General features: G+C 42.0%; 1 protein-coding gene and 1 long non-coding RNA gene across 2 annotated transcripts in view; one reads left to right on the plus strand and one right to left on the minus strand.

Moving 5' to 3' along the window:
* The window catches only part of LOC122740947, a 38829-nt gene extending 24148 nt beyond the window's left edge, over window positions 1–14681 (plus strand). Inside the window, exons 2-3 of the long non-coding RNA XR_006354796.1 lie at window positions 13147–13299; window positions 13752–14681. This is a non-coding gene — a long non-coding RNA (uncharacterized LOC122740947). The remainder of the gene's footprint in view (window positions 1–13146; window positions 13300–13751) is intronic.
* The window catches only part of GNAO1 (G protein subunit alpha o1), a 265161-nt gene extending 237893 nt beyond the window's left edge, over window positions 1–27268 (minus strand). The window contains exons 1-2 of the mRNA XM_043983866.1: window positions 26307–27268; window positions 25908–25950 (exon numbers count right to left, since the gene is read on the minus strand). Of these exons, the coding sequence (XP_043839801.1) occupies window positions 25908–25912 (5 nt within the window). The 5' untranslated portion in view covers window positions 25913–25950; window positions 26307–27268. The remainder of the gene's footprint in view (window positions 1–25907; window positions 25951–26306) is intronic.
* Between the last annotated feature and the right edge of the window lie 694 nt (window positions 27269–27962).

Consider the following 27962-nt stretch of genomic DNA (forward strand, 5'->3'; position numbering starts at 1 on the left):
TTATTATCCCCATTTTACAAAATGAGGACGCTAAGACCAGAAAGAGATTAAGTGACTTCCCCAGTCATTCACCTATGAAGGGTCTGAGGCAGGATTTGAATCACGTCCTTCTTTGCTCCAAGTGCAACATTCTATCTACTGTAGCCACCTAGCTGCTGGGGGTCAGGTGGCAGAAGGAGTCTGTATTCTTTTAACTTCTGTATAATCTTTTTTTTTTTTTTTTTGCAGGGCAATGGGGGTTAAGTGACTTGCCCAGGGTCACACAGCTAGTGTTAAGTGTCTGAGGCTGTATTTGAACTCAGGTACTCCTGAATCCAGGGCCAGCGCTTTAACCACTGCGCCATCTAGCTGCCCCCAACTTCTGTATAATCTTGAAGAAAAACAAGTTATTCCTTACAAGTCTCCATTTTATCTTATTTATTTTTCTAGCTGGATTAAAAGGAGAGCTGTGATATTTTCTTCCTCACCCTTGTACTCTTTTGGTGCCTCATTGCCAAGCTTATGTTTCCTACCTTCCCTTGGCTCTGTTTGGCCTTTGTGGTTTTACAATGACCTTTTCTAATTCTAAACACCAGAGAAATTGAGGGCATGGGAATCTTAAAATGGAGAAGGAAGGAGGAAAGAAGTGGATGGAGGGAGCACTGCTTCCTCACCCAGACTCCCAGGCCCTACCCCATTTGTCCTGAGAGCTTTGACATAAACACATGATTTCCAAGAATCAGCATCTGCTCTTAACTTGTGGCTTGTGATTTCTGAGGATATTTTAAGGCTCCTCAAGAGAAAAGGGAATCACAAAAGCCATTTTCTAATTATGAAGGATTTAGACAACAAAGGAAGACAGTTGTCTTACGGATAAGGACTAGATCAAAAGTCAGGAGAACTGGGTTCTAGCTTTGACCATATCAGTGTGGGATCAGCAGAAAAACCACTTGGACTTGGACCAGGGGACCTTGGTTTGAATCCAGGCTCTTGTGTTCACTGACTGTGTGGCCATGGACAGCTCACTTCTCTGAGCCTCAGTTTATGCCTTCTCAAATGTCAGTAATCATATTTGTACTATCAGCTTCACAGAATCTTGAGCAAAGCACTTTGTTTACCTAACAGTGCTCTAGAAATGTCAGTTACCTCAGTTAGGTGAATGTTAATGCCACAGATTAGTTTATGACTGTGAAAAGTTACAGACCTCTCCATAGCTTAGTTTCTCTCTCTGAAAAACAGGAAATAACTTTTTATTAATTAAAAAAAAAACCTCTTGCATATTTGATGTAAGAAGGGAGAAAAACCCATACAGAACTTTGAGCTCCTTGAAGGTACTTGCTATAGAAATACCAGTCACAACTATAAGATAAATTGAGAAAGATAGATAATCTTCTTGGAGAAGAGTGAAGGCAAGGAGGAAAGGGTTATGGTGCTCTTGCAGGTTTTCCAGGCTAAGCTGACTTCCTCATGACAGGAATTTTCCATGGGAAGCTGATGTATCGGCAGATCAAAGGCAGAAGTAGGTATGTTTAGGGAAGATCCATTCATTCACTCCTTCAATGCACATTTATTAAACATCTGCTGCATGCATGACACCATGCTAGGCACTAAGGAAAGATACAAAGTTTAGATATGATATGGCTCCTGGCCTCATGGAGCTTACAAATTAGGTGAAGAGAACAAAGGGAGGGAATATATAAACAGAAAACTCTAATACACAATAGTAAGTTACTGCTACTACTGCTAGCTAGCTAGCATTTATATGATGTTTTAAAGTTTGCAGAGTACATTAAAATATTATAACATTTGATCATCACAATAACCCAAGAAGGTGGGTGCTATTATTAGCATTTTACATATGAGGAAACCAAGGCAGATGACAGTTAAGTGACTTGCCCAGGGTCACACAGTTAGGCCACACCTAAAGTCTTCCTGACTCGAGGTCTAGTGCTCTATCCACTTCACTGCCTACAGAGGTACACACTAAAGTACTATGAGAGCTCCCGGGGATAAGGTTATCCCTGATTGGGGCAAGGATCAAGGAAGGCTTTATGAGGGAGGGGACACATCAGGTAGACTTTAAGGGATGGATAGGTAAAGAGGGCAGTGCTTGGCACGTAGTGAAGTTTTTTTTTTCTTTGTGAGGCATTGGGGTTGTGACTTGCCTTGCCCCGGGTCACACAGCTAGTAAGTGTTAAGTGTATGAGGTCGGATTTGAACTCAGGTCCTCCTGAATCCAGGGCCAGTGCTCTATCCACTGCACCACCTATCTGCTCCATAGTGAGTTTTTTTTTTTTTGAAAAGTCAACAAGAATTTATTAAGTGTTTACTGTGTGTCAAGCATTCTCTTTATAAATGTTTCTTAACTGACTGGATGTTCCAAGGAACAGAAAAGGGAGAACAAAGACAGAGGCATAAGAACCCAGAGTATGTCCAGAGGAGTATAGTTTATTCCCAGCCCTGACTGGTTATGGGGAAATAGATGAGATAAGGCTAGAAAGGTAGGGCAATATGATCAGAACATGGGAAATCTGAAACACCAGCCAAAGGAATCCTTTCTTGGTAGGCAATAGGAGCTATAGTCGACTTTTTGGCAGTGATATGATCATGTTTGCACATTAATAAGGTCAGATTTTGTTTTCTGTTTTTATTTTTTTTTCCTCTGAAGGGCTGTTATGGATTAGGGACTAGATTTATTCTACTTGCCCCCAGAGAGGAGAATTAAGAGCAATGGAAGTTACAGAAATGCTGATTTTTAACTCTAAAGGTTCTTTATGATGAATGCTATCTAAAAATGGAATGGGCTGCTTTGCTTTGGTAAGTGAAGTTTAGCTTAATGCAGAAGCTGAATGGCTACTTGTCAGGAATGTTCTAGAGATAACTCTTTAGGTATGGACTGGACCAGATAATACCTGAGGTCCTTCCCAGTTCTAGGGATTTTTGTTTATTCTGTCACCAGTATGAAGGAGAGAGTGTAAGGCAGGAAGAAGCCCTATTAGAGGCATTGGTGATAGTCTAGATGGGTGATAACAAAGGCCTATGTTTATGGTGGTGGCAACAGGAAAGAAGGGAGAGGGGAGGAGAGTGTGAGAGGTGGACTTGATGAGACTTGGTAACTTACTGGTTGTGTATGAGAGGTGAGGGAGAGGGAGGAGTGAAAGATAACTTCAAGTTTGCAAACCAGGGAAGATGAGTAAATGGTGGTATCACTTATGAAATAGTTAAATCTAAAAGAGGAACAGATTTAGGGAGAACTACGGGAAGTAAGACTCTTCCTGATTGTCACTTCTCTACCTACCTACCTATCATCTGTCTTTCTATCTATATCTATTGATACCTATATCAATATTACTATAGATATTAAGAGACAGATATAATTAGAGGGATAGAGATAGATAGGTGGAGAAATAGAGAATAGAGATGAGATAGAAAAATAAATAGATGGATGGATGGATGGATAGACAAACAGAGAGATAGACAGAAAGACAGGTAGATTAGAGAGACATGAGCACTTGTGGCAAGTGCAAGTGGTAAGAGCACTTCATTAGGAGTCAGAAGACCCTGGTTCAAATCTTAGTTTTTCAGTTTGCTTTTTCTTGGGTGTGTTATATAACTGCTCTAGACCTGTTTCTTCATCTAAAAAATGGGGTTGGGAGGGAATTGGTCTAGGGAATCTCTAAGGTCTCTTCCCATATCTAGATCCTATAACCTTAGTTTTAGACACACTGTCTTTGAGGTATCAGTGGTACATCTCCTTAGGGCAACTGGATATGTGGGTCAGGGCTAGAAATAGAGGTTTGAGAGTCATCTTCATAGAGGTGGTAGTTAAAGCCACAGGAAAGAATAAAATTGCTAGAGGAGAAAGAAGAGGGTCAGAGATGGTACCTTGGCAATGTCCACATTAAGAAGTCAGGAAGCAGGGACAGCTAGGTGGCACAGTGAATAGAGCACTGGCCCTGGAGTCAGGAGGACCTGAGTTCAAATCCGGCCTCAGACACTTGACACTTACTAGCTGTGTGACCTTGGGCAAGTAACTTCACCCTCATTGTCTCACCATAAAAAAAAAAAAGTCAGGAAGCAGATGCAAGAACCAGTAAACAGATGAAGGAACAGCAAGGGAGTTCTTGGGAATGCCAAGAAGAGCATAGGGTCTTTGGAGCTAAGGGAGGTTTGTGAGGACTTTTAAAAAAGGATGTTAAATTTGGTGAATTGTTCCCTGGGGGGAGGGTCTCCAGGAGACCAATTTTAGACCCTACTCCTTTTTAGAATCTTCTACTGAACTTATATAGTTTTGTGTCTTCAAGCCTCTACTAAACTATAGTGCCCAAGGGCAAGGATTCTGTATTATCTAAACTTAGTATCTCTCACAGAGTATAACAACCTGATGATGCTTAATAAATGTGTGTGGTCGTATGTAATAGCAAATGGTGGGGGCAGAAGCCAAGGTGCAAGGGGTTAAGGAAAAAGTGGTACCACCTTCTTCAAAAGGTCTTTTCTGTTTCCTCTAGTTGTTAACGTCAGTCCTCATCACTGTGTATTTATTTTGGACATGTATATATACATACATATATATGTACATATATGTGTATATATATATATACACACATATATGTTTATATATAGGCTCTTGTATCTATCACCATGTCTGTCTGTCTGTTTATCTATTCATCTAATCTCCTGTATTACTTATCTGTAAACATGTTGTATCTCCTGTAGAATGTAAGCACTTTGTGAGAAAGGCCTGTTTCACTTCTGTCTTTGTAATCCCAGAACCCGGTACAGTACTTGACACACAGTAGGTACTTAATAAGTGCTTGTTGGTAGATTTATTGATTGGAGTAATTGGGTCTACATGACTTTTTCAATAAGGTTAACAGTGAAGAGGAAAACAAAAAACAGATGTGATTGAAGCCGGAAGGCCTAGCAGGGTCAAGGAAAGGTTTATTTAGGATTAAAGAATTCCAAGGAAAGAAAACCTAAGGGAAAGAAAAAAAAACAATGGTAAGGGATGAATGTCAACTAGTATCCTCTTACAGTGGTTCCAACTCATAGTTCATAATGTTAGAGAAGGAATAGTGATTTGTTTTTTTTTTTAAAGGTGATTTTAAAACCAAGGATAGGACCACTAAAATAGATTTTCTTTTTCATTTCTCTCTGGTGCAAGGGTGTTACCCCCAGGTTCTGGGCAAGATGCACCTCCTATTATATTACTTGTCTCCTGAAACTCCTCCTCATCTCCCACTGGGGAATAGTGTCCCTAGGCTTTTGGCCATTATACCATGGGTAGTAACATCATGTGGCTATTTATAGGTGTGCTGTGTTCTCTCTAAGTAGTAGATAAAGTGATGTGGGCATTTCTCACCCCCCTGGAAAGATGCCAATCCTAACCATGGATCTTGAGAGTTTCAAGAAAGTCTGGCCTCTTCTGCAACTGGCCTGTAATTTACACACAGAGCTATAACTAGCAATTCTGACACTTGGGGAAAAGCTTCAGAAAATGCACCCAAGGTCAAGTAGCACAGACAGGTATTGGAAACAGTATTTTTAAAAGGCAAATTTATTTAGTCTAGGGATGAGAAAGAAAGGAGAGAGTCATGGGACACTCCAAGGGGAGAAGGACCCCAAGATGCTGCCTTGTGAGGATGAGTCAAAGGCCATGAGACCTGTAAGTGGCCACTGCCCTCAATGGGGTTGGAAATGGGGGAAGAGAAGGATAGTATAGAACCTGGAATAGGGGAGAGAGATCACCTGGGGTATAGCTTTGGTGAAATAGGGTAATACACAAACCAAAGGAGGTAAAAGGGGAAACAGGGTTTGTTTGGGCCTAGAGAAGGAATGCCTCAGAGGGGCCAGAATAATCATGTTCAAATATTGCCATATAGAGAATGATTAGACTTGTTCTGCTTCACTCCAGAGGGTAGATCAAAGGAATGATGAGCAGCTACAGCAAAACCCTGAATTGGGTTTGATATAAGGAAAATGTCCTAATTAATAGGCAAGGGGTCTTAACCTGGGGTCCACAGAGTCCCAAGGGGTCTGTGCATAAAGATCTCAGGCAGTCTATGAACTTATTTTTAAAAAAACTTTTGAGAATTGTATTTCAAATATAATTGTTTTCCTTTGTAATCTTTATTCATTTAAAATATTATTCTGAGATGATCCAGAACAAGCACTTATTAAAGCATTTGCCTATGTGCCTGGCACTGTGCTAAAGGGACAGAGAAAGACAGACACATTGTCCCTGCCCTCAAGAAGCTCCCATCCGAATCGGGGGAGTCAACAAACAATTCTGAACACAAAAGGGAAATCTCCAAGCATTCTTGGGGACCCATCGTTGGGTTTCTGGAGCAGGGATTCTTGGTCAGGGACAGTGTAAACTAAATGGTGGCTGGCTGAAGTCCCTCCCGACTCTGAGATCCTGTCATTCTGCAGTTGGGTGCTCTGTTCACCAGCCCCAGGCAGCTCTCCTTCCGCTGCTACAGAAGGAGGATGATCGGCTGTGGATCCGTTTTCACCAAGCTGACTGCACCAGGGCACTGACGCTTAGCCTCTGTGACATTATCATCTCATCTGCTACCTCCTACTTTCTCTACCTGCAACCCACTAATCTGCTACAGCAGATGGGAAGGAGGTTTTGAGGTTCCATATTCGGGCCCCCAGGAATGGCATTTTAAACCACAACACTAATTACCCTCTTCACCCCAGGGAAGGTGTCGGCCAGCCAGATAGCAAACTTCCAGCAGAGCCGCTAGGCTCAGGTTGGTGTTTCATATCCGTCCCAAGGGAGGTATTTTATATCCTGCAGCCAGAGAGGAAATGAAGTGCAAGATAGCTTTCCAACTTGAGTTGAGTCTTAGTGGTGCAGCTCCCCACTTCTGTTTGAAAAGTGGGGAATTCCAAGAACCCCAGAGACATCCATTTTGAAATGGAAAGACAAAGCTCTATTTTCCAAGGCAGATAAAAATGACTGAGGGTTATCTTTTATTGTGATGGTCATTCTTTTGACTCAATTAAAATCATTTGTTAATTCTCTATTATTGTGCAAAACCATAAGTCTCCTCCAAGAGAGCAGATTAACTGAAATTTTACCGTGTTGTACAGTTCTCCATCTATACTTGTCTACCTAGCCTCGGCTATGGGTGTCTCCTCAGCTTTAATATCCAATCTCATAATATGAGAACATTGTAAAGAACACTGGCTCTGTAGTCAGAGAACCTGGGTTCAAATCTTGCCTACCTGTATAACCATAGGTAAGTAATTTAGCCTCTCTGGGCCTTGATTTCCTCAACTGAAAAATGCTGAATGTTAGACTAGATGGCCACTGAGGTTCTCTTCCAGTACTAGACCTTTGATCCAATTATCCTAAAACAGAAATGCAATTACTTAGGCCAGAGTTGCAAATACCTTGTACACTGCAAAAGCTGCATCTGGTTTCCTGCTGAAGAAATGGCTATGCAGCAAATCACCTTGAAATGAACAAGTTAATACTCAGCTTGTCACTTTTTTTTTTTTTTTGCTGAGCTGTAAATCAGAAGGATATCAACTGATCCTGCAGCAAACCTCAGAAAGCAAGGACATGTCTGTCACACAAGGCTTCTGCTCTATTAAGTAAACTTGAAGGATTAAATGCTTCCCAGTGAGAATTTTACTCACCAAACATGGTGAATAATCAATCTCAAGTCCAATGTCGTGGGCAATATAATTAAACTATAACTCACATACATCCAGATGTTATTGTTCCATGTGAGTTGGTGCCATACATGAAGGTAGGGCCAGATGGTGGATGTGGGTCATCAAGGTCCCAGTTGTGAACTCAGTGTTTTTAGTGGTAAAGCACTTCTAAGATGGGTGTGAGAATTTCTTCAAAGTCTTCATTATCCGTTTGCCCCGCCCCCCCACCCCGCAATTAGTATAAGAAGAAAAAAGATGAACCAGGTCAAACAAGGATCAAATCCTGAGCCAACATGGCAGGATGGTATTGTGGATAGAGGTCTGGATTATCAGCAGTGGGTGTGGCTTCAAATCTTGGTTCTATTGATTATTATCTGTATGACTTTGGAGAAGTCACTTTACCTTCTGGGTCTCAATTTCCTCATCTATAAAATGAGGTGGGGGTTGGACAAGGCCATCTCTTAGGTCCCTTCCATCTCTAATTATATGATCCTATGAACCCTAACCCTCTGAAGGGTTAGAGGAGAGCAGCTAGAATAGTCAGAATGTTGGCAACTATGCCACATGATTACTAACTGAAGAAGCTAGGGCTCTTTAGCATGTGCCATACTCAAAAGACAAAGACAAGGAAGAAATAGGAATAGGAATTATGACTATGGCTATGGGAGCTGGAGTCAGGAGGCTTGGGGAGGAGGAATGTTCCCTCTATCTTTGGGATCCTTTGGGTGAATTCGCCTTTCTAAACCTCTGCATCCAACCTAAAATATACGAGAATAAGCTGAAGGAAAGGGGGCTCTTTAGCACGCAGAACAAGAAAATTAAGGAGAGGGCAACAAGAGCTATCTTCAAGGCTTATGTTTTGGAACAGGGATTAGTTTTACTTTTTTGGCCCCAGAAGGCAGAACAAGAATCAGTGGGGCACTACAAAAAGGTCTCAGATGAATCTGAGGAAAAACTCCACAACCATCAATGTTGCCTTAAAATATGATGGGCCATCTTAGGAGAGGATGGATTCCTTGCCACTGAGAATTTTCAGGTGGAGGCTGGATAACCACTTCTCCACAATCAGTTATGATTTGGGCCAGATCACCTTTGAAGTCCTTTCTTGCTCTATTATGCAGTGATTCTGGTTCTGTTATGGAATAATGGGAAATGAGGATGCAAAGATAAGATAGGGCCAGTCTATGGAATGCCTCAGAAGCCAGACAGAGCTTTGATCACATGGTAGAAAAGAGGAAACCTCTTCAGGTTTCTGAGCAGGGCAGTGACATGATGAAAGTAGCTTCTCAGGTCTATCATCAATGGGTAGAAAAGATTGGAAGAGAGAATGGAGGTTGGGAGGCCAGGTACGAGGTGGTTGTGCTAGTACGGGGTAATGTAAGGAGGGCCTGAACTAACTGGAATGAGGGTAGTGGGAATGGAGAGGCACCTGAAAGATATTGGTAAGGAAGAAATATGAATGGGAACTATGACTACAGCTATGGGAGCTGTTTGGGGCAGGGAATGCTGCTCTCTTTATTTTGGGGATCCTTTAGATGAAACCACCTCTCTCAATCTCTGGATACAACCTATAAAAACCTCTTATTTATCCAGGGAATAAATTCTGACACGAAGGAGTACCAATATTCTGCCATTGTCCTAGGTTTGTCACTGCTCTCCCTTCCTGCATCCCAACTGCAACAATCTTAAGGTCTTAGGAGCTTCCTGTCCAGTGGTGTCAAGTCCCAGGTCTATTCCCTAGGTTTGTCATGAGGACCAGCTTTCTACCACTGCTAAGAGAACTGGGGCAGAACCCCTGAATCTGCCAAATAAATCATTCTCAGCTGCCCATCATTTGGGCTAATGGTTTCCTAATTTGTGCAATGGTGAGGAAAGATAAAAATCCAATGAGAGGCATTAAAAAACCTCTTTGCACAGAAAGCTGTATCCATAAAGAGACTTACTACAGCTGTTTCCTACTTGTGTGTTTCAGGCAGCCTCTCTCTTTCGGGCATCCAAACTGCAAAATGAACCCAAATTTAAAAGTTTTACCTTCTCAGCTTGGAATAGCGAAGCCACTACCATATTCAAAGTCTGTAACGCCTCTAATTCATCCTCACAATCCAAACACAAATTGTTTTTATAGCATCTCTGACAGAGGACCATCTTATGTCTTATTGAATATTTCTAGTGACAGGAAACACTCCTTTATGAGACAGCTGATTATATTTGTGGGAAATTTTCTTTTAACTATAGTATACTCCTTTTCTAAATTTGGAATTCAATTAAGCTTGAAAAATATTTCAACTAGCACTTTTTCTCTTACATATCAAAGTTTGAAATCTTTTTCTTCAAAAAAAAAAATCTCAGGAAGATTCAGCTCTCAGCGGTGCAACTTGAAATGGCATATTTTCCCAATGGAAATTATTAGATAGGAGGCTTATCAGGTAGGTCCTAGGGTCATAGGTTTACAGCTGGAAGGGACCTCGGGGTTATCAAGTCCAGCCCCCTTATTTTATAGAGAAAGGAACTTAGGTGTAGAGAAGGTAAGTAACTTGACCATGGTGACACTGCTTAATAGAGAAGAGATTCAAATACAACTCTACCTGACTCCATGTCTGGCAACTGAGACCTCATCTGTTGTCTCCCCTGATTTGAATATGAGCTTTTTGAAAGCAGGGGTCATCTTGCTTTTTTAAAATTTTTGTCCCCATGCTTAGCACAGTAGTTTGCACACAGTAAGTGCTTAATAAATGCTTTTCATTCATCCATTCATTCACCAATACCATGCTGCCTGTAAGGGAAATGCCTACTGCAGAGATCTCAAACAGTCACTGCTGTTCTCTCTCTCCTTGGAGAAATGTAGAAAACACAGGTTACTCTCTGGGTCTCTGGAGAAAGGCTAACTCTGGTCATACCCCTTCTCTAGAAAGGGTCCATTTAGATCAGAGAAAAGGATCTCATGCTACCGAGTTTCCTCTCACCTGCCTCTATGCCTTAGGAAACAATTCAACCATTTTGACTACAAATTATAATGATGCCTAACATTTTGGTGACCAGAGTTATCTGTGTCACTGCCAAGAACTAGTTATCAAACAAAAAAGAAAGAGTTTTTAACAGCCACATAAATATAATAACGTCCATGAACTTTTAAAGTTTCTTCAATTTATTTCAGGGAAACCCTCTCGATGTCCGTTTACTCTTACTTTACAGACAGTGCTAATCAGCTCAGTTGTCTGGTTTCCTATGATAGTAGATTAGCAGTGTAATTTAGAAAAAGACAATGCCTATTAGTGGTCAGAGGACCTGGATTATAGCTCCAGCTCCAATACTTGTTAGTGTTGCAATAGGTAGTGACTTGATAACAAGAGAGGAAGCACAAAAACTATAAAAAGCAGATGCCCAAACAGTTCCCCATACTTCAATAGGTCCTGAAGAAACCACAACATCACAGGATTATAGGATCATAGGATTTAGAACTGGAAGAGCCTTTGGAGATTGTCTAGCCCAGCACTGGCACTTTCCTGGGGAGGAAACGGAGGCCCACAGAGTTTGAGAAGCTTCCCTTGTTCACGTCCACATTGGTAGCTGGCAGAGACAGGATCTGAACACTGCTCTTCTACCTCCTGATAATGCTCCTGAGTCAATAAGAGAAGCTTAAATTGCTTTTAGTACCCTCTACTTAAGACGGTGAAGTGCATAGTGCATCTTGGAAAGATTTTCATAAAAATGGCAAAAAGTAGTATTGAAAAAGGTTTGCTGCTTAAAGGGGCAAGCCTCAGTTATCTGGAAAATTCATTTTTTCAGAATGATTCTTTCTCCAAGATCTCATTAAGAAGCAGTTGTTATTGTACCTCCCTCTCTTATGTTAGAAAAATGCATTCAATAAGCATGCATTAAGCACCTGCTGTATGGAAGGCCCTATAAACAAAGAGCCAAAAGGGAAAGCGCCTTCCAGTCTTGGGCCTTTACATCCTACTAAGGGAAACAACATATAAAGGATAAGTAAATATAAAATACACACAAAGTAAATATAAAGTAATTTGGGGAGAGGGACAGGGAGGGCAATAACAAGAGGGAGAATCATAAAAATCCTCCTGTAGGAGGTAGAGCTTTATCTGAGCCTTGACAGGAGCTAAGCAAAGAGAGCAGTAAGAACATTTCAGAACTGGGGGGAGGAGATGAAATGTGGTATAGAGGGCACATCAAGTTAGTTCAGTTTGGATGAAATGCAGATTGTGTGAGGACGTGTAATGTGAACTTAGTCTGGGAAGATAGTTTAGAAACAGATTGGGAAGGGCTTTAAAACTCATCCTGTTTCAGAGGCAATAGGGAGACACTACAGCTTCTTGAGAAAGGGATTTGGGTCAGACCTTTGCTTTGGGAATATTGATGCACAAGTTATGTACAAGATGGAAACTGTCTGTTCTAAGTGATTGTGGGGGGGGGTCACTTCATTCTCTGAGCCTCAGTTTACTGTGAAATGGATGATGTTTGCACTATCTACTTCATAGACTTATTTAATATTAGAGCTGGAAGTGATATTTGCCACCCACCTGGTGCCAGCCCCTTCTTTTTACAAAGGAGAACGCTGAAAGTTGTGAGATAAGCACTTTGCTATGGGATAGTCCGTCTTAGTTCTTAAATTTCTCCCTTAATTGCCCTATGAAGACAGAGGTAAAATTTAAAGAATTAAAAAGTAAAACAAGGCATTTTTCACCAGCACAAATGTATCAGGCCTGGGACTTTCTTTCTTTTCTCCTTTTATTCCCTCTGAATCTTGCTGTCTCCTGGTGACCTTCCTTTTATCAACCACTATACCTACAAATATTTTCACCCATGCTGCCATTTTGAATCTGGGTTGACATTGGCTATTTTCTTCTTTTTTCTCTTAATCTTTATTCATTCATTCATTTATTTATCTAGCTATCTATTTATTTATTTATTTTTTACTCTAGGATCATGTTTTTTTATAGGAATTCTGCAAAGTGTTTTATGTTTCAAAGAGTAGGAGAGATACTTTGCCCAAAATGACTCTACCGGTTTGTCTGTGTTCCCACAAGGATCCTTTCCAAATCTACATTTGCAACCAGTGGCTCAAGCTTGCCCCTTACATACAGAGTAAGATGATGTTGTTAACACTGAATAGGACTGCAGTATAGGGAGAGAACTAAAGGACTACAGAAGTGCTCTAAATTCTTTGTCCTCCATTGCGTAACATGAAGTATCATTCAACCTTAAGCATGTTCACAAATCTCCATTGAAATAATAGTCTCAGAGTGACTTCTTACTTGATCCCAGAACCCTGTAGGTATATGAACTCAACATAAATCCATGAATTATTACCAGGATTCCTAACTCCACTGAAATATAATTACAGAATTTCAGAACCTTACCTCTCGTGGAGGGTAAGGGATTTGCCTAAGGTCACAAAGCAAATAGTGGCAGAGGTCTTGATAGGTCTTTTGACTACCATTTATTTGAATACTTTCTCCAGCTTGCTATATTTCTTTTCAGACAATCTCTTTGCTGCTGAAGAGTACATATTCTGGTTACTGTCTTGCCTCAACACCTGCTGTGGGAAAAAAGGCTTCTTGGTGCTGATTGACCATGAACATAATGGAAACATTACTAGCAGGCCTCCCTCCAGACTAGAGAGCATACTCAACGGTAAGCATACAATAAGAGCCAAACCTGGCAAAGAATTCATGATGCCAAGTTCCTTAGCCCCATGGGAGAGTCACAAGATCTTAAGGATTCTCCTTTCCCCCTGAGCATATTTGACAATGATGTCAACAATGTCCTGCTTTGTGGAAGAGACAGGTACAGGCTCCCTTGACTCTTCTGTGTACCTGACCCTTAAGCTTGTTCTAAGAAATAGAGAACCAACCCTTGTTCCCACTCCCCAGAATCTTCCCCCATCTGGAGCCCTCTTGCAGTGCCCCAGTATTTCCTGACAGCGCCTGCTCTTTCTAAGAAGACTCAGGTAGCATTTGCAGCCTGCCCCCCTACCCCATCCCAGGCACAAGATGGAGAATTCATGCTCCATACCAGCTGACTGCCTTTCTCCTGGCCTCTTTGGGCAATTGCTGCTTTGCTTAAGAATTTTTTCTCTGTGGCAGGTGAATGAAAGCCTCATTCTAACAAACTGGTCCAGACCCCCCACTGGGATGTGAGAGCCCACAGCCGAAGATGGACCCAGCTACATTCAAGAGCTCTTTTTTAAAGAGCCGTCAAGCTGGAGGGTTTAATTTAAGGGGCTGCACATTCTCTTCGGAACAAGAAGAATCCAAGTAAAGAGGGAAAGTAGTCAGTCCGAAAAACTGGTGGTTTCTAAGGACCTTCATCAACCTTACATTCTTCCCCTTTGTTAGGGAAGGTGGCAGCCCAGTAAATGAAGCAAATCCCAGTCTTTAACGCAAGAATCTGAGCCAGGTAGAAGTAGCTTGGGCCTATAGCAATCGGTAAATCAATAAGCATCTGTTGAACAGCTACTATTTGCCTAGCATTGTGTTAGCTGCTATAGAGTACAAAAGTCATACACACCCATTGACTTTAGGGCCCTTTTGATCTGGTTGAGGAGTGAATATTCATATAATTAAAAAAATTTTTTTTTAAATTTATATTCATAGAATTTCAAGCTGGAAGGGACCACAGAGAAATTTGATGACTTGCCCAAGGTGACATGGGTAGAAATGGGCAGTCCTTAGATTTGAGCTTGGGTCCTCTGATTTCAAAGGTCAAGTTCTTTCTTCACACATGGAACAGGGAGGGAATAAGACAACAAAAGCGTGAATCTAGAAATCATCGAAGGCTGGACTCAACAGGACAGATGTTATCTTAGAGGAGGTAGGCTGAATTGGTTTCAGAAAACAGGCAAGTGATAAAAAGACATGACTATATAGGCTGATATGTCTGCCTCTCCCTAGCAGCTTCTGTCCCAATTTCTCCAAGCATCTTTGGTGGCACCAAGGAAAACATCAGGATAAGCAGGACCATGTATTGAAAGCCTGGGTTTAAATTATGACTTCTGCATGTATTAGCTTTATGAGTAAATCCCTTAACTTTTCTGAATCTCAGTTTCTTCATTGGTAAAATGGGACTAATAATATTTACTAGTCCTGAGCATGACACATACTGGTTTCATTAGAATGAAATCTTTTTGAGGATGTGGAACATCTTCCTTTCTACTTGTATTTGCATTCACAGTACTTGGCACATTGTTGTCCAGTTGTTCAGTCATGTACAACTCTTCATGACCCCATGGACCATACTACGCTAATACTATCCATGAGATTTTCTTGGCAAAGATAACTGAAGTGGTTTGCCATTTCCTTCTCTAGTAGATTAAGGCAAACAGAGGTTGAGTGACTTGCCCAGGGTCATAGAGCTAGTGAGTGTCTAAGGTCATATTTGAACTGTTTTGCAACTCAGAGTCTTAGATAATTGCCATGGGATACTCAAAGATTAAATTATTTGTCTAAGATTGTTAGTCCACAAGCATTTATTAATTGCCTCCTATGTGCAGCCAGGTGACCAGGGGATAGAGGACCAGGCCTGAATTCAGAAAGACCTGAGATCAAATCTGACCTCAGACACTTACTAGTTGTGTGACCCTGGGTAGGGCACTTAACCCTCTTTGCCTCAGTTTCCTGGAGAAGGCAATGACAAACCACTCTAGTATCTTTACCAAGAAAACCCCAAATAGGGTCAAGAAGAGCTGGGCACACCTAAAGGAATGAACAATGATTATAATGTGAATAAGCTGATCTGCATGGTAAAAGGATTTGTTTTACCTAGGAGCTCCCTGAGGCATCTAGGTAGGTAACAAGGGATAGAATGCTGAACCTGGGGTTAGGAAGAGATGAATTCAAATCCAGCCTGGGATACTGACTAGCTACATGACCCTGGGCAAGTCACTTAACCTCTGTTTGCCTCAGACAATAATAGAGGATAATAACAGCACCTCCCTCACAAGGTTGTAAGCCAACTAGTTCAACCCCTCTTCTTACAGATAAGATGGAAATCAAGTGACTTGCCTAATAAAGTCACCCAGATGGTAAGTGGCAGAACCAGGATTTGAACCCAGATCATCTGATCCCAACTCCAGTGATCACTGCAGTACACTAGTGCCTCTTCAATATGAGAGCTGGTGCCTCTTGTCATATAATGCTTGTGGGCCCCACAAGTTTGTTCATCTTTGGACTAAAACAGGCAGTCTCCAACTTCTCCATATTTTCTGTGCCTTGCCTCCCACCTTTTAATTGAGAAAGCCACAGGTCCATGTCCTCATTCTACCCCCCCTTCATCCCTCTTTGGGAGAAAAGAACAGGGGCTCTTTCTTCCCCTCTTCTGTTTCAGTCATACTACTGTACTTCTAGAAATGGAAGGGCAATACTAAATCCTATGCTTTATGGGGAGAGACCTTGGAAGACTTACAAGACAAATCTGGGCACTACTTGATGCTTCCACTCTTCTCTCCATGATAGTCCAAAAAATGGGCCTGATACACACTGATTTCCTCGATTCCCTGAGTTAACACTCCTGTGGATTTATGTTCTACTTTTCTTTCTCAATTAGTTGAAGGGTGCTGGGAGCTTAATGGTTTTATTATTTATGACCTCTACTGGAGGTGGCCAAGAGAGAAGGCTGGGAGTTCATCTGTCACCAGGAACATCTGTTTTCCTGGACAAGAAGACTTAGAATCATAGAACTCAGAGCTGGAAGGGAGTTTCCAGTTGGTCATCATGACCAACTCCTTTGTTTTACTTATAAAGAAACTGAGGCCCTGGGAGATGTTATTTCAAGGGTAGATTAAAATCTCCTACCATTAGGAAATCAAGCTGAAGATATTGTGAACTTCATGTTAACCCTTCTTAGGTACTATTTGCAGAGACAGTTTTAGATGTGGACCTGGTTAGGAAAAAGATTTATTGCCTTGGCTATTACCTTTATAGAATTCCTCTTATTTTATTTTAACTTTGGTGTTAAAAAAGCACAATGTTTTTCCTTTTTTCTGTCAAGAAAATTAGAACTAAAGATGCTTCAGAAGAGAAAATCAGTAGGAGGCTAGGTACACCCACTCTTTTTTTTCCAAAATCCCATTTCATGCATTTTGTTCTCTGTTCATGCTGACAGTAGCTCCCAGCCTTGTTCTTGGGCAGCACAACCTGGAACTCTTTCCCCCCAGCTGTCCCTGGCTTAAGTGCTGGGGTTTGGTCACCTCTACAATGGCCCTCTTCATGCCCAATGTATCCCAAAAGACCACAGACAAAGCACTCCTCTTGTGTCCAGCACACCATTTCATTCCTGCTACTTAAAACATCGCGTTTCTTATATCACATCGACTTTCAGATCCTGTTTGTTGGCTCCCATGTGTTTGCAAGGGAGAAACTGGTTCAGAATTGTGTCAAGAGATGCCTTTCAACATAACTTCTCTGGACTATTTTGGCTGTAGTCCTTTAGAAGTGTAGGTCAGCCCCTACCCCAGCCTTTGAGAAGTTCCATGATTTGATTTTGCCTTCTAATTATCTGCTTTTCACAAAATACTCTAAGAAGCTTAGGAATGACTGTCCCTTCTCATGACCTTGGGCTTTTCTAAAGGATCAAGATTTGTTGATTTCTTTTCCTTTCCTACTTGAAACAGGGTCGAATGAGGTTACTTCTCAAGGCCCTCAAAACTATGTAACTTCAAATTATATGGAATCCTATTATGTAGTTTGGGAACAGACTTTGGAGATCATGCAGGCCAAAAGTTCCTCATTTTAACATATGAGGAAACTGAGGCCCTTGGAGGGGCAGCGACTTACTTAAGGCTACTCAGAGTCACAGTAGAAGCGCTGGCACTAGAACCAGCTCTCCAAAGGCTACTAGTGATCTTTTCACTCCATTTCCCCTCATTAGACTATTGTAGGTTGGTGTAGTAGTTCCTTTTCTTTATTTCTTTTTTAAGTCACAATAGTTTTGGCCATATAGGTTGTTATATAATGGTTACTGCAGAGCCAGAGAGAGGTGAGAGCAGACTACATAATAATACTCATGGGATCCCTTTTCCTGCATCTCACTATGACCAAGCCCCAGAAATTGTAAATGAGACATGCATGTGAAGGGTAGTAAGACCCCATTTATGTCTCTGGAAGGTCCAAAAAGTTAATCTCATACCTTAGAAAAATAAAAGAACATTGCAAGAGAATCATCTCTAAACCTATTTATTAAGAATGCTGTCACTATGCCAATCACATCACCCTCCTGATGCTATTGGTTCTCTTTGAGAACAAAGGACAAACAACAACAATAATCAATCATGTAAGCATTTATCAGGTGCCTGCTATGTGCCATGCACCAGGGATGCAAGGGCAAAACCCAAACAAACAAAACCCCCCAAACCCCAAGTCAACAGTTCTTTCAGGAGTTCTTTCCCTCCAATTGAGGGAACCATCATGTACATTTATGAGAGAGTAAAAACAAATACAAAATTATTTGGGGGGGAAGAATACCAGCAGTTAAGGGACTCACAAAAGATGTTATTAGTATAAGTGACAAGAAAGAAGAAAGGAAGAAAAGAATGCCTTTTCAGTTTCAGTATAATATGGGTTTGTTGGTACACTGATAAGCTATTTTTCCCATAATATACTTCAAAGGTCTGTCATTTCATCAGTGGGTTCTTCCTCTACCAATACATATTATAATCCCTCTATCACTTAGTAAATGGTTTTTGAAAACTGCTGTGCCTCCTAAAATCCTGGGCTGGTTGGTTACTGGGCAATAGACAGTCTGTTACCATGTCTCCTCTGGAACCTGCCAACCCCATAGAACTTGCATAAGCTATAGAACTCATGGTCACCTCCATACCATGATGTAGTGCAGTATTGCACAAGAGTACTGGCTCTGGAGTGAGGAGGACCTAGGTTCAGATTACACCTCTCTTACTCATCCTGTGACTTCGGCAAGTCATTCTCTCGACTTCAGATTCCTCATCTGTTCAATGAGGGGATTGGATTAGCTGGACTAGCATATATTATCCTCTTGGGCACTGGAAGAGGACATTGGTCCTTTTTAAGTGGTAACATCTGCCACCAAGAAAAAGCCTTTGGAAAAAGCACTGGCCCTGGATTCAGGAGGCCCTGAGTTCAAACCCGGCCTCAGATATGTGATGCTTACTAGCTGTGTGACCCTGGGCTTAATTTAACCCTCATTGTCCCACCAAAAAAAAAAAAAAAAGCCTTATACACTTTTGAAAAAACAGTGCTTTTGAGGCTTTTATGATTTCTTTGAAAGGCTGGTGAGACCTTTCACACCTCTGAGAGAGCTGTGCCAATTTAACAGTGGAGTTATGGCTCTTTTAAATAGTGCTATTGGGTCTAAATCATCATGCCTGACCTCTGGTGTGATTCTAACTAATCACAAAGATTTACTGAATGGCTGGTTAAAAAAATACTCTCTTCATCCCATGACATTTAATTAAGTTTGGAAAAAATGCCTAATTAGCTAATGTATACAAATTTATACATTATTACTTATATAATATATAATTGTAGTATAATAGTGCACTATATTATATTTTTAATACAAACATTTAAATCATTTAGGAATTTTCAAAACCACAAAAAATGTTGCACTTCATTCTAGAATGTTGTGTATTTGGAAATATATCGTGTGTGTGTGTGTGTGTGTGTGTGTGTGTATGTGCGCGTGCATGTATATTTAGAGCAGTTTAATATTTCACACTCTCAGGTTTGGATATACCATGACAACAATTAAGAACAAGGCTACAACTCGAAGAAGGCATTGCCCCTAAACTGAGTACCCATTAACTATACTGCAGTGGGTTGAATTCCAAGTGTCAGAAAACATAGGACGTGGGAAGACTCATATGAAATAAAAAATAGCCACAGAGGTGGGGAAAAGCACAGTGCTTACAAACCAGGAATGAGGTCATTCCTGAATCAGTGATCTTCTTTCTTGAACAGATGTGGAATTCTAAAAAAGAACAATACAATTTGGGAAGTACTATACACTAACTTCAACCACAAAAGACACATGCAGTTCAATCGTCATGTACCACAGGCCTAACCAAGCCCCAAATGTTTAGCAGTTAATTCTTCTGTATTTCTATTTAGCCATCTCCATTCATCTTGGAGCCTTCACCTTTCATGCGATTGGCCAGAACACTTTCCACAACAGAGAGGCTTCCCTTTAGAATCCAACAGGTAATTGCACTTCAAGAATTCCACAGCTGATGAGAAATCAGGTGGACTGTTTGCTATTATTCTGATATAAAAATCTTTAGGCTTATGGAATAATAAAGAAGAAAAAATATCACCCATCACTAATAGAAAACTTGCCTTCCATTCCATCCAACACCCTTTTTATGCTCATGCTGTCTCAAGACGTATGAAGGTACACACCTTTGAATAAGTATAAAGAAAGGTAGGTAAAGGACCCAACTAAAGCTGAAGATAATGCTTTTCTAAGTCAAAAGTCTATCAATCTAGTCACGTGGCTAACAACATAAATCTATGTAAGCTTTTGGAAATGTACCAGAAATGCTCTAAGTTTTTATCTGAAGATGAAGGATGTTACTGTTCATTATTGTTTATGAAATAATTGCAATAGCCTGTATTTTTTTTATGAATTCAGTCAAAATAGCAGAATGAAACCAGCAGCTTTTCTCACAGTGGGTGATTTCTTTTAAGGATGCTGAGTGCCTTCTTCACTGGAAGGGTGTAACCTGTCTAGTATATATCCAGTCATATTGGTCAGGGATAGCTCTAACTTAGGTGAGGAACAAGTCTTCAGATTACTAATAATATGTTTGGAAATGCTACTGAATGTATCTGTCTTAGGGATAGATATCCAAACATGATACTCCACTCACAGTTATGCAAAACCTACCAGTTACTGTGTAAAATTAACCAGTTAAATCTTGCTTCAAGCCACACCCCTGTCTTCCTAGAAATCCCATTATGTTCCAACATAGACAACAGCCTAAATTCTACAATCTGGCCTCTGATACTGGGAAATGAACTTTAAATAGTGTGTGCTTAGCAATTGCTTCCATAGTTCACTTTTCGTTTTCATTAAATTTACAGCCGGATGAGCTATTGCTAATTATTCAAAACCTGTGAGCCAATTAGATCGTTATTCTGGTGATTCTATCCTACATAAAATATAATTCTTTATAATATTCCTCCATGAGGGTGTTTTTCTGTAATTAGATAAAATTGACACATCCATTTAAAACCTTGATTAGTCTGCATGTATAAAAAGAGCCATACAGATTGAGCACAAAAATGATGAGAATATCTAACGGGCAAAGTCACAACCCTTAACGATCAAAAGTATTTAAAATGCTAAAAACAGCCACTTAATAATCATGGAATATTTTAAATTATATTGGTGCTATCTCAATTATCATTGTTTATGTCTCAGCACTGAACTGTTTGGGAATTCCATTGTATTCCACAAAGCTCCCAAACACTAATTCAGACACAAATACAATTTCAGGCCCCCTCCTCCCCCCAAAACCTACCCAATTTTCAACAAAATTTTTCTGTTATTGGGTATTCATTATCATGACAATACATGTTATATAGCACTTTAAGCTTTGCAAAGCCATAAAAGAATCTAATTGGAAAACAGACCACATAAATGATTATAATTTCCCCCATAATACATTCTCTCAATCAGTAGTAATTTTTAAAAAATCAAACCACTTCTGAAATGTTCTTAACAAGGTGTAACTTTTTTTTAATCTAAGCAGTATCCAATACCCATTCCTTTATTTGATTATTTACTATCAGCATATATTTTCTAGCATCTTAAACCACACACTAAAACATGGAAGCTATTGAGAATGAAATGAAGAAATAAAGGTCCTGGTTGTTGCTTTTCTGGTAATGTTGGTAATGTTGGCTGAAATGTCTGAAATATCCTTCATCACAACTCAAAGGGCCAGTCTGATAAATCTCTATCACCACTACAAAATCATGAGGCTCTCACTGGGCTTCATGGATGTTATCTATGTAATATCATAGACACATCTATCTATGTGAAATAAAAGAACACCTTAGCTGATTCTGGCTAGCCTGGTGTGTTGGTCTCAGCTACCTGGTCTTGAATTAGGGTATAGTGGTAATTGTAATAAATGGACTTAGGAGTCAGAGAGACTGGTATCAAGTGCCTGCACCACTACTTACTGGTTGAGTAATTTTAGGCAAGCTATTTCACCTCCCTACATCTCAAGTTTTCTCATTTGTAAGGGAGCTTTTAAAAGAATCATAGAATTTCTGACCTGTAAGGGGCCTTTGCAGCCATCTAGTTCAACTCATAACTGAACAAGAATCTCCACTTATAAATTTATTTTATTTTATTTTCGGTACCAAATTCTCTCCTTCGACCTCCTTCTCCACCCATTGAGAAGGCAAGAAAAATTATACTCATTACATGTATGAAGTCATGCAAAACATATTTCTGCAAAGAATTTCTACTTGTAACACACTTGACAAATGGTCACTCAACTTTGCTTGGAGACTTCCAAAGAGAGGAAACCCAGTTTTTTCCTGATGAAGCCTTTTCCATTTTTGGATAGTTCTCACTGCTAGGAACTGTTTCCCACTTGCCCTAAATGTACCACTTGGAAACTTCTGCCTGTGTTCCTAATGCAGTTCTTCAGGGACAAACAGAATAGGTTGACTGCTCTCAAATGACAGCTTGTCAAATAACTTGAAAATAGCTATCATGTTCCTCCAATCTTCCTCAAGCTAAGCAACTTTAGATCCTTCAAATGATGTTCATGTGGCAAGGATTCAAGGCCCTTCTCCACCCTGGTATACAGTATGGCTACTGCTTCCTTACTCCTGGAAGCTATAGTTTTCTTTATACAACCCAAAATATGCTTTTTTTTTGGTTGCCATATTTATACTGTTGACTTGTGCTAAACCTACAACTCACTGATATCCCCTTATTTTTTTTTAGACTACTTACTGTCTAATTATGCCAACCCCATTTGTACTTGTGAAATCAATGTGTCTCGAATCCAAATGTAAAACTTTACATTTATCCATCTTAAATTTAATATTTTTAGGCTTGAATATTTTTTACCCTCTTAAGATCTAAATAGATTTAGACTCTATCATCTAATGGGTTGGCCATTCTTCTTAATTTTACATCACTTGCAAACTTGATAAGAATGCCATCTATGCCTTTATCTGAATCACTGATAATACCAGTACTATGTATCTCAACAATTGTTTGGTAGAATGTTCTACATATTATTACGAAAGATACTTTGTGCTGCACAGAAACCAGCAACTACTCTCTAAATATTTCTCCTGGACATGTGGAGTCACCATCTTGGCTTCCTCACCCCACCCATTGTACAATTTCCCTGAGTTTCTTGATAGAAATCTGTGCCTCACAAGCTCTAGGTCATGATTGTGCAAATGCAAACTACCAGAATACCATTGTTACTAGCCACACATTTCATAGATGATGAGTTCAACATCCAACCTGGTATATTCCCCTTTAGAGCCAGAACCCACAGGACAGTCAGTCTCTGTTCATGGGTACCCACAGAGTCCTCACTATTGATCTTTGTAGGAATCCTTTGGGGTGTTGTCTTCTGGACCATGGTCATGTATCTTTGGCTCTCCTTTTGAACAAGCCCCAACCCATTCTCAATAGGGATCCTGTGATCTGTGCTAGTCAATTCTTTTTCAAAATTATTTTTGAGACTAAAATCTCACAGCATCTGTGGGGAGTTAGAGACCCACATTTCTAATTTATTTGTAGACCTTCAAACACTTGCTTGTCTTTTTCCCCCAGTATTACCAAGAATGCCAATAGGAAAAACTGTTCGGGACATCAGAGACTTCCAGGGAGAAGTAAGTCTACATGCAGTCTTTCGATTAGATTTCCTTCCTGTGCAATTAGGAATTTTCATTCTAAAATGGCACACTGTTCCCCTTGGAGAGCTCAGCTCTCTTTGAATGAAGAGGTAGATAATATTACCCTTTTGGGGAATCTGTATATATTTTTAAACACCTTATTAAGTCAGCCTAATTTATGTAGCATCTTCAAGGGAAGTGTGGAAGTCAACGTGGGGAGAATTGCTGCTTTGGCTGATGCAAAGTTAATTTGCAGAGATTTCTACCCTTCCCCCTCCCTCTTAGCCTTGCCCGAAATGCGAACACACTCGGCTGTTTCCGAAGTGGCTCGGCTCTAGCCTCCCAGGGAATCGAATAGCACCCGAATACAGCCGAGACTCTCCGAGCTACAGCACCCGGCCAGTCACTGAGCTGAGCACCGTGCTGCTGCGCTCTCGGACCCAATCGACTTTTCTAGCCTCAGCTGGGCGCTGTCCACCACTCGCAATGCCTGAAACCCAACGCAGCGCAGGGTTGCACTGGCTTTTAAAGGGCCCGGGAACCTGTCTCTGTTGATTAGAGACTTAAAAAAAAAAATCTTGCTTATTGTTATTTATTGGAGTGTGTGCATTAAGTGACCTGCCATGCAAATGCAGGATGCACCTTGTTGCAAATAGAAACTCCCTAGGCCCCACTTCCCAAATTCACTTAGGTTGTACACAGCTCTAGAGAAGCCCCAAGTCAAATTAATCATGGCTCCAGAGGGGTGCAGCAAGCTGAGATACCCCCTTGCAAAAACTCCTCCCAGGGGGTTTCTCGTGCAAATATAGCAATATGAAAAACAGATGGGAATTTTTAAAGAGCTGCTTCACGGTACAATCATGGCGCCGCCTCGAACCAGCTTGTCATGCCAGTTATACGTGCAAGATTGGGGCTTTGAACTCCCCCCCCCCATCTTAGTTCTGGAATCGCAAACATACTTCCTCCCTCACCCACCTCCCCAAGAAAGAGATTTTTATTTTCCATTGTTTTCCTGCGGGATGCAATTACTTCAGCTATTCTGTCAAGTTGAAAAATAATCATTTTTGTTTACTGCATAGCAACCCCTAATTAGGAACCCTGTGTATACGTAAAGGTGTCACAGCAAACCGACGTGGAAGCTTCACTAAACGGTTCTCAAACGAACTCCAAGTGGGAAGAATAACGGAAGTGGCAAAGACACAAGATTGGTGGTGGGGAATGGAGCACAAAAATCCCTGCACCTTCACCTTCTAAGTCCCCTCCCCCAAATCTAAAACAAACCTGCCTTAGAACTTCCCAAGAAATGGTTGATGTCAAGAGCAAGGAACAATAAAGTGTGTGTGTGTGTGTGTGTGTGTGTGTGTGTGTGTGTGAGTGTGTGTTCAGAAAGAGGGTGAGGCTTTTATGCAGATTATGAGATTTTCTTTCACTTAAAATAATATCAATAAAAGAAAAACATTTCTATCAATAGTCAAAATTGACTTCCAGCTAGCCAATTAAGGAAAGACTCACCCCTTGGGCAAAAGAGGATTTGGGGTGGCAGCAAGACTTGTTTTAAATCTGCCTTGTAGGTAGATTTAAATATAACATACCTTATTCAGCAAACAAATAATATAAGTGACATGGAGCTAACCCAGCTGCCCAAGTCAAAAGAGCAAACATCAGGGAGGATGGGGGCAGAGAGGAAAGAGCTGAGAGATAGAAAGCTGACATTAAGCTTAATTGACACTGGTCTGTTTGATGGCTCTGCCCTGGTTACATCTGTGCCATTCACAGCAACCTGGAAAGCCACCCACTCTTTTCCTCTCCTTTTGAGCCCCCCACCCCATGGGAGTATATGTGTATGTATATGTATATGGGGAGAAAGAAAGCTAGAGATAGAGAAACCCCCACATCTCCAATTCAGCACCAAAATCATGAACAGCAGACACTTGATTTTTCCACCCAGAGCAAAAGACAAGGTCCCCTCCCCTCCATCTTCTAGGCAAGCCAGAAATAAATCCCTGCCACAGGTGCAGCTGTGAGAAGGGGAGGGAAGAGAAGGGTGGAGGATGGGGGATGGGGAGGGAGAGGATAGGGAAAAACACCCCACTAGTAGGAAATAACATTCACAATATTGCCAATAGTGATGATGCTCTGATCAATATGGCGGACTTTGTCATTCATACAACTACAGCCCCCACCATCATCCTTTCTTCTCACCCCTCCCTAAAAAGACCCCTCCTGGGAGATGGGATGGAGGGAAGAGAAACACCTAAGGTGGGAAGGGAGATGGAGGGGGAGACAAAGTGTTATGTGTTTGTGACCAAGAATTACAAACAGGGCCTTAGGGAGAGCTGGAAGAAGAGTAAGGGGGAAAAAAATTAAAATCCCAATACAATAGGGACTTACTTCATCTGCTTCACAATGGTGCTTTTGCCTGATTCTCCAGCCCCTGTAGGGACAGACAAAAAGGAAAGAAGCTAGTCAGTGTCAGGCTAGAAGAACTGGGAGATTACACTGGGAGGAGGAAAGGAGCAGCTGGACTAAAGGATGCAGGGGATCAGCTTTTTTTGGCTGAAGACTCGTGTGTGTGCAATGGCTTGGTTATCTTGTTGCAAATCTAAGAAGGGAAAGGTCTCCCTGGGCCTCAGGACAAGTCTTCTTGGACACAGGACAAGGGAGAAGGGTGAAGAAAGGGGTGAAATACAGAGTGGCGGCGGGGGCGTTGTTTGAATAGGGTGCAGCCTTCCTGTTCAGGGGGCCTGTGGAGAAGGGTGGGGGTGAGGAGGTGGCCCTAGGCTCTCTTACCCAGCAAGAGTACATTTCACGTCTTTGCGGCGCTGATGCCACTCCTCTTTGAGGTTTTTCTCAATCGCTTTGCTCCTCTCCAAGGCGGCTCTCTCCTCTGCGCTCAATGGACATCCCATCGTGACACCCCAAACAGCCCGCACGGCCTCGGCTGGCACGGTTCCCCTGCTCGGCTTGACCCCCCCCCACCCCCCAGAAATATTTATTTCTGTCCTTTAAAAAAATTCGCTAATTTTCTTTCCTTCTTTCTTGTATTTTTTTTTCTTTTAAAAAGAAATCAAGTTCCCCCAAACACAATAAAAAATGAAGCCCCTCCCCCCAAAAATTCGCAAGGTGGATTTCAGGCTACTGCCCCCCCTTTTCCGGTCACCTGCAGAAGGAGGCTGGATTCGGGGGCTGGGGTTTGGTAGCTCTAGAGACAGGGTTGCGGGTCTCTCTCCGCTGCTTGCAAGCAACGCATCCGAAAAGAGGCAACCACCGCCGGGGATCCGAGCAGCGGCAGCGGCAGGAGGAAGCAGCAGCAACAGCAGCAGCAGCAGCAACAGCAGCAGCTGCGCAGCGCTAGGCTGCGGGACACCGAGATTATTTTTAAAAAATATTTAAAAAATTAAAAATAAAAATAAGGGGCAGAGGCGCTCGATGGAGCCAGAGAGCCGGAGGAGGGTGGGGATGGGATGGGGATGGGGGGCAGGGTGGATCCATTCGGCTAGAGAGGATTATTAGGATGGTGATTAGTATTGGCATCCCCTCCCCTTCTTTCTCTTTTTTATTCCCTTTTTTCCCTCTTCTTTGGGGGCTTTGCAAGCGGTGGGGAAGGGGGGAAGGGGGGGGGAAGGTTTCTAGCGGGCGGTGGCGGCGGCGACAGCGGCTGCTCCCAGAGATCGCATCGTTCAGTGGATCCTAATGGAGCGAGAGAGAGAGAGCGAGAGGAGAGAGAAGAGAGGAGAGGGAAAAAAAAAAGAAGGGGGAAAGAGAGCCTGGGAGGGAGAGGGTGGGGATGAGAGGGAGGGGGGAGGGAAGGAAAAGAGCGGAGTGCGGCGAGTGCGCCAGGGGTTTCTAGCCCACACCGCACAGGCTCGCCGGCCTCAATGACGTCATAGGGACGCGCGCCTGCCCGCCTTGGGGCTCGCGAGCCGGCTGCTTCGCCGGGCCCGGGGGAGGGGGCGCGAGCGAGTGAGCAAGCACGCCGCGTGCGCCGCGCGAGAACTCAAGGGAGCTCTCTTTCTCTCTCCCTCCACCCCCCCCCCTCCCCCCCCCCCCCCCCCGCCACTCCGACGCTGCCGTGAGAGGACGAAGGGCGGAGTCTGGGATGCAGGCGGGCGCGCGCGCGCGAACTCTCCCCTCTGCTCCCCACTCCCGACCTTCTCCTCGCCTTCCTCGTTCTCAATGGAGAAATGCGGCGCAGAAGCAGTGTAGCGGGGTGGGGGGTGGGAGGTTGGGGTAAGAGGGAGGAGGCTGGTGAGGCGTTCACGCGCCTCCTCCCTCTCATCTCCTCTGCCTTCTCGTCTCTTCTGCATTTTCCTTTCCTTCTTCCCTTCCTTTTCTACAGCTGATCTTATATTAACGGAGGCCCAGCCGCACTAGCCAAATGAAGACACTTTTTACGTTCAAAGCAACTTTCTTTCGTGGGGTATTAGTTGAAAGTTTTCCATTACT

This window comes from Dromiciops gliroides, chromosome 2, assembly GCF_019393635.1.
Source record: "Dromiciops gliroides isolate mDroGli1 chromosome 2, mDroGli1.pri, whole genome shotgun sequence".
NCBI classification, from domain to species: domain Eukaryota; kingdom Metazoa; phylum Chordata; class Mammalia; order Microbiotheria; family Microbiotheriidae; genus Dromiciops; species Dromiciops gliroides.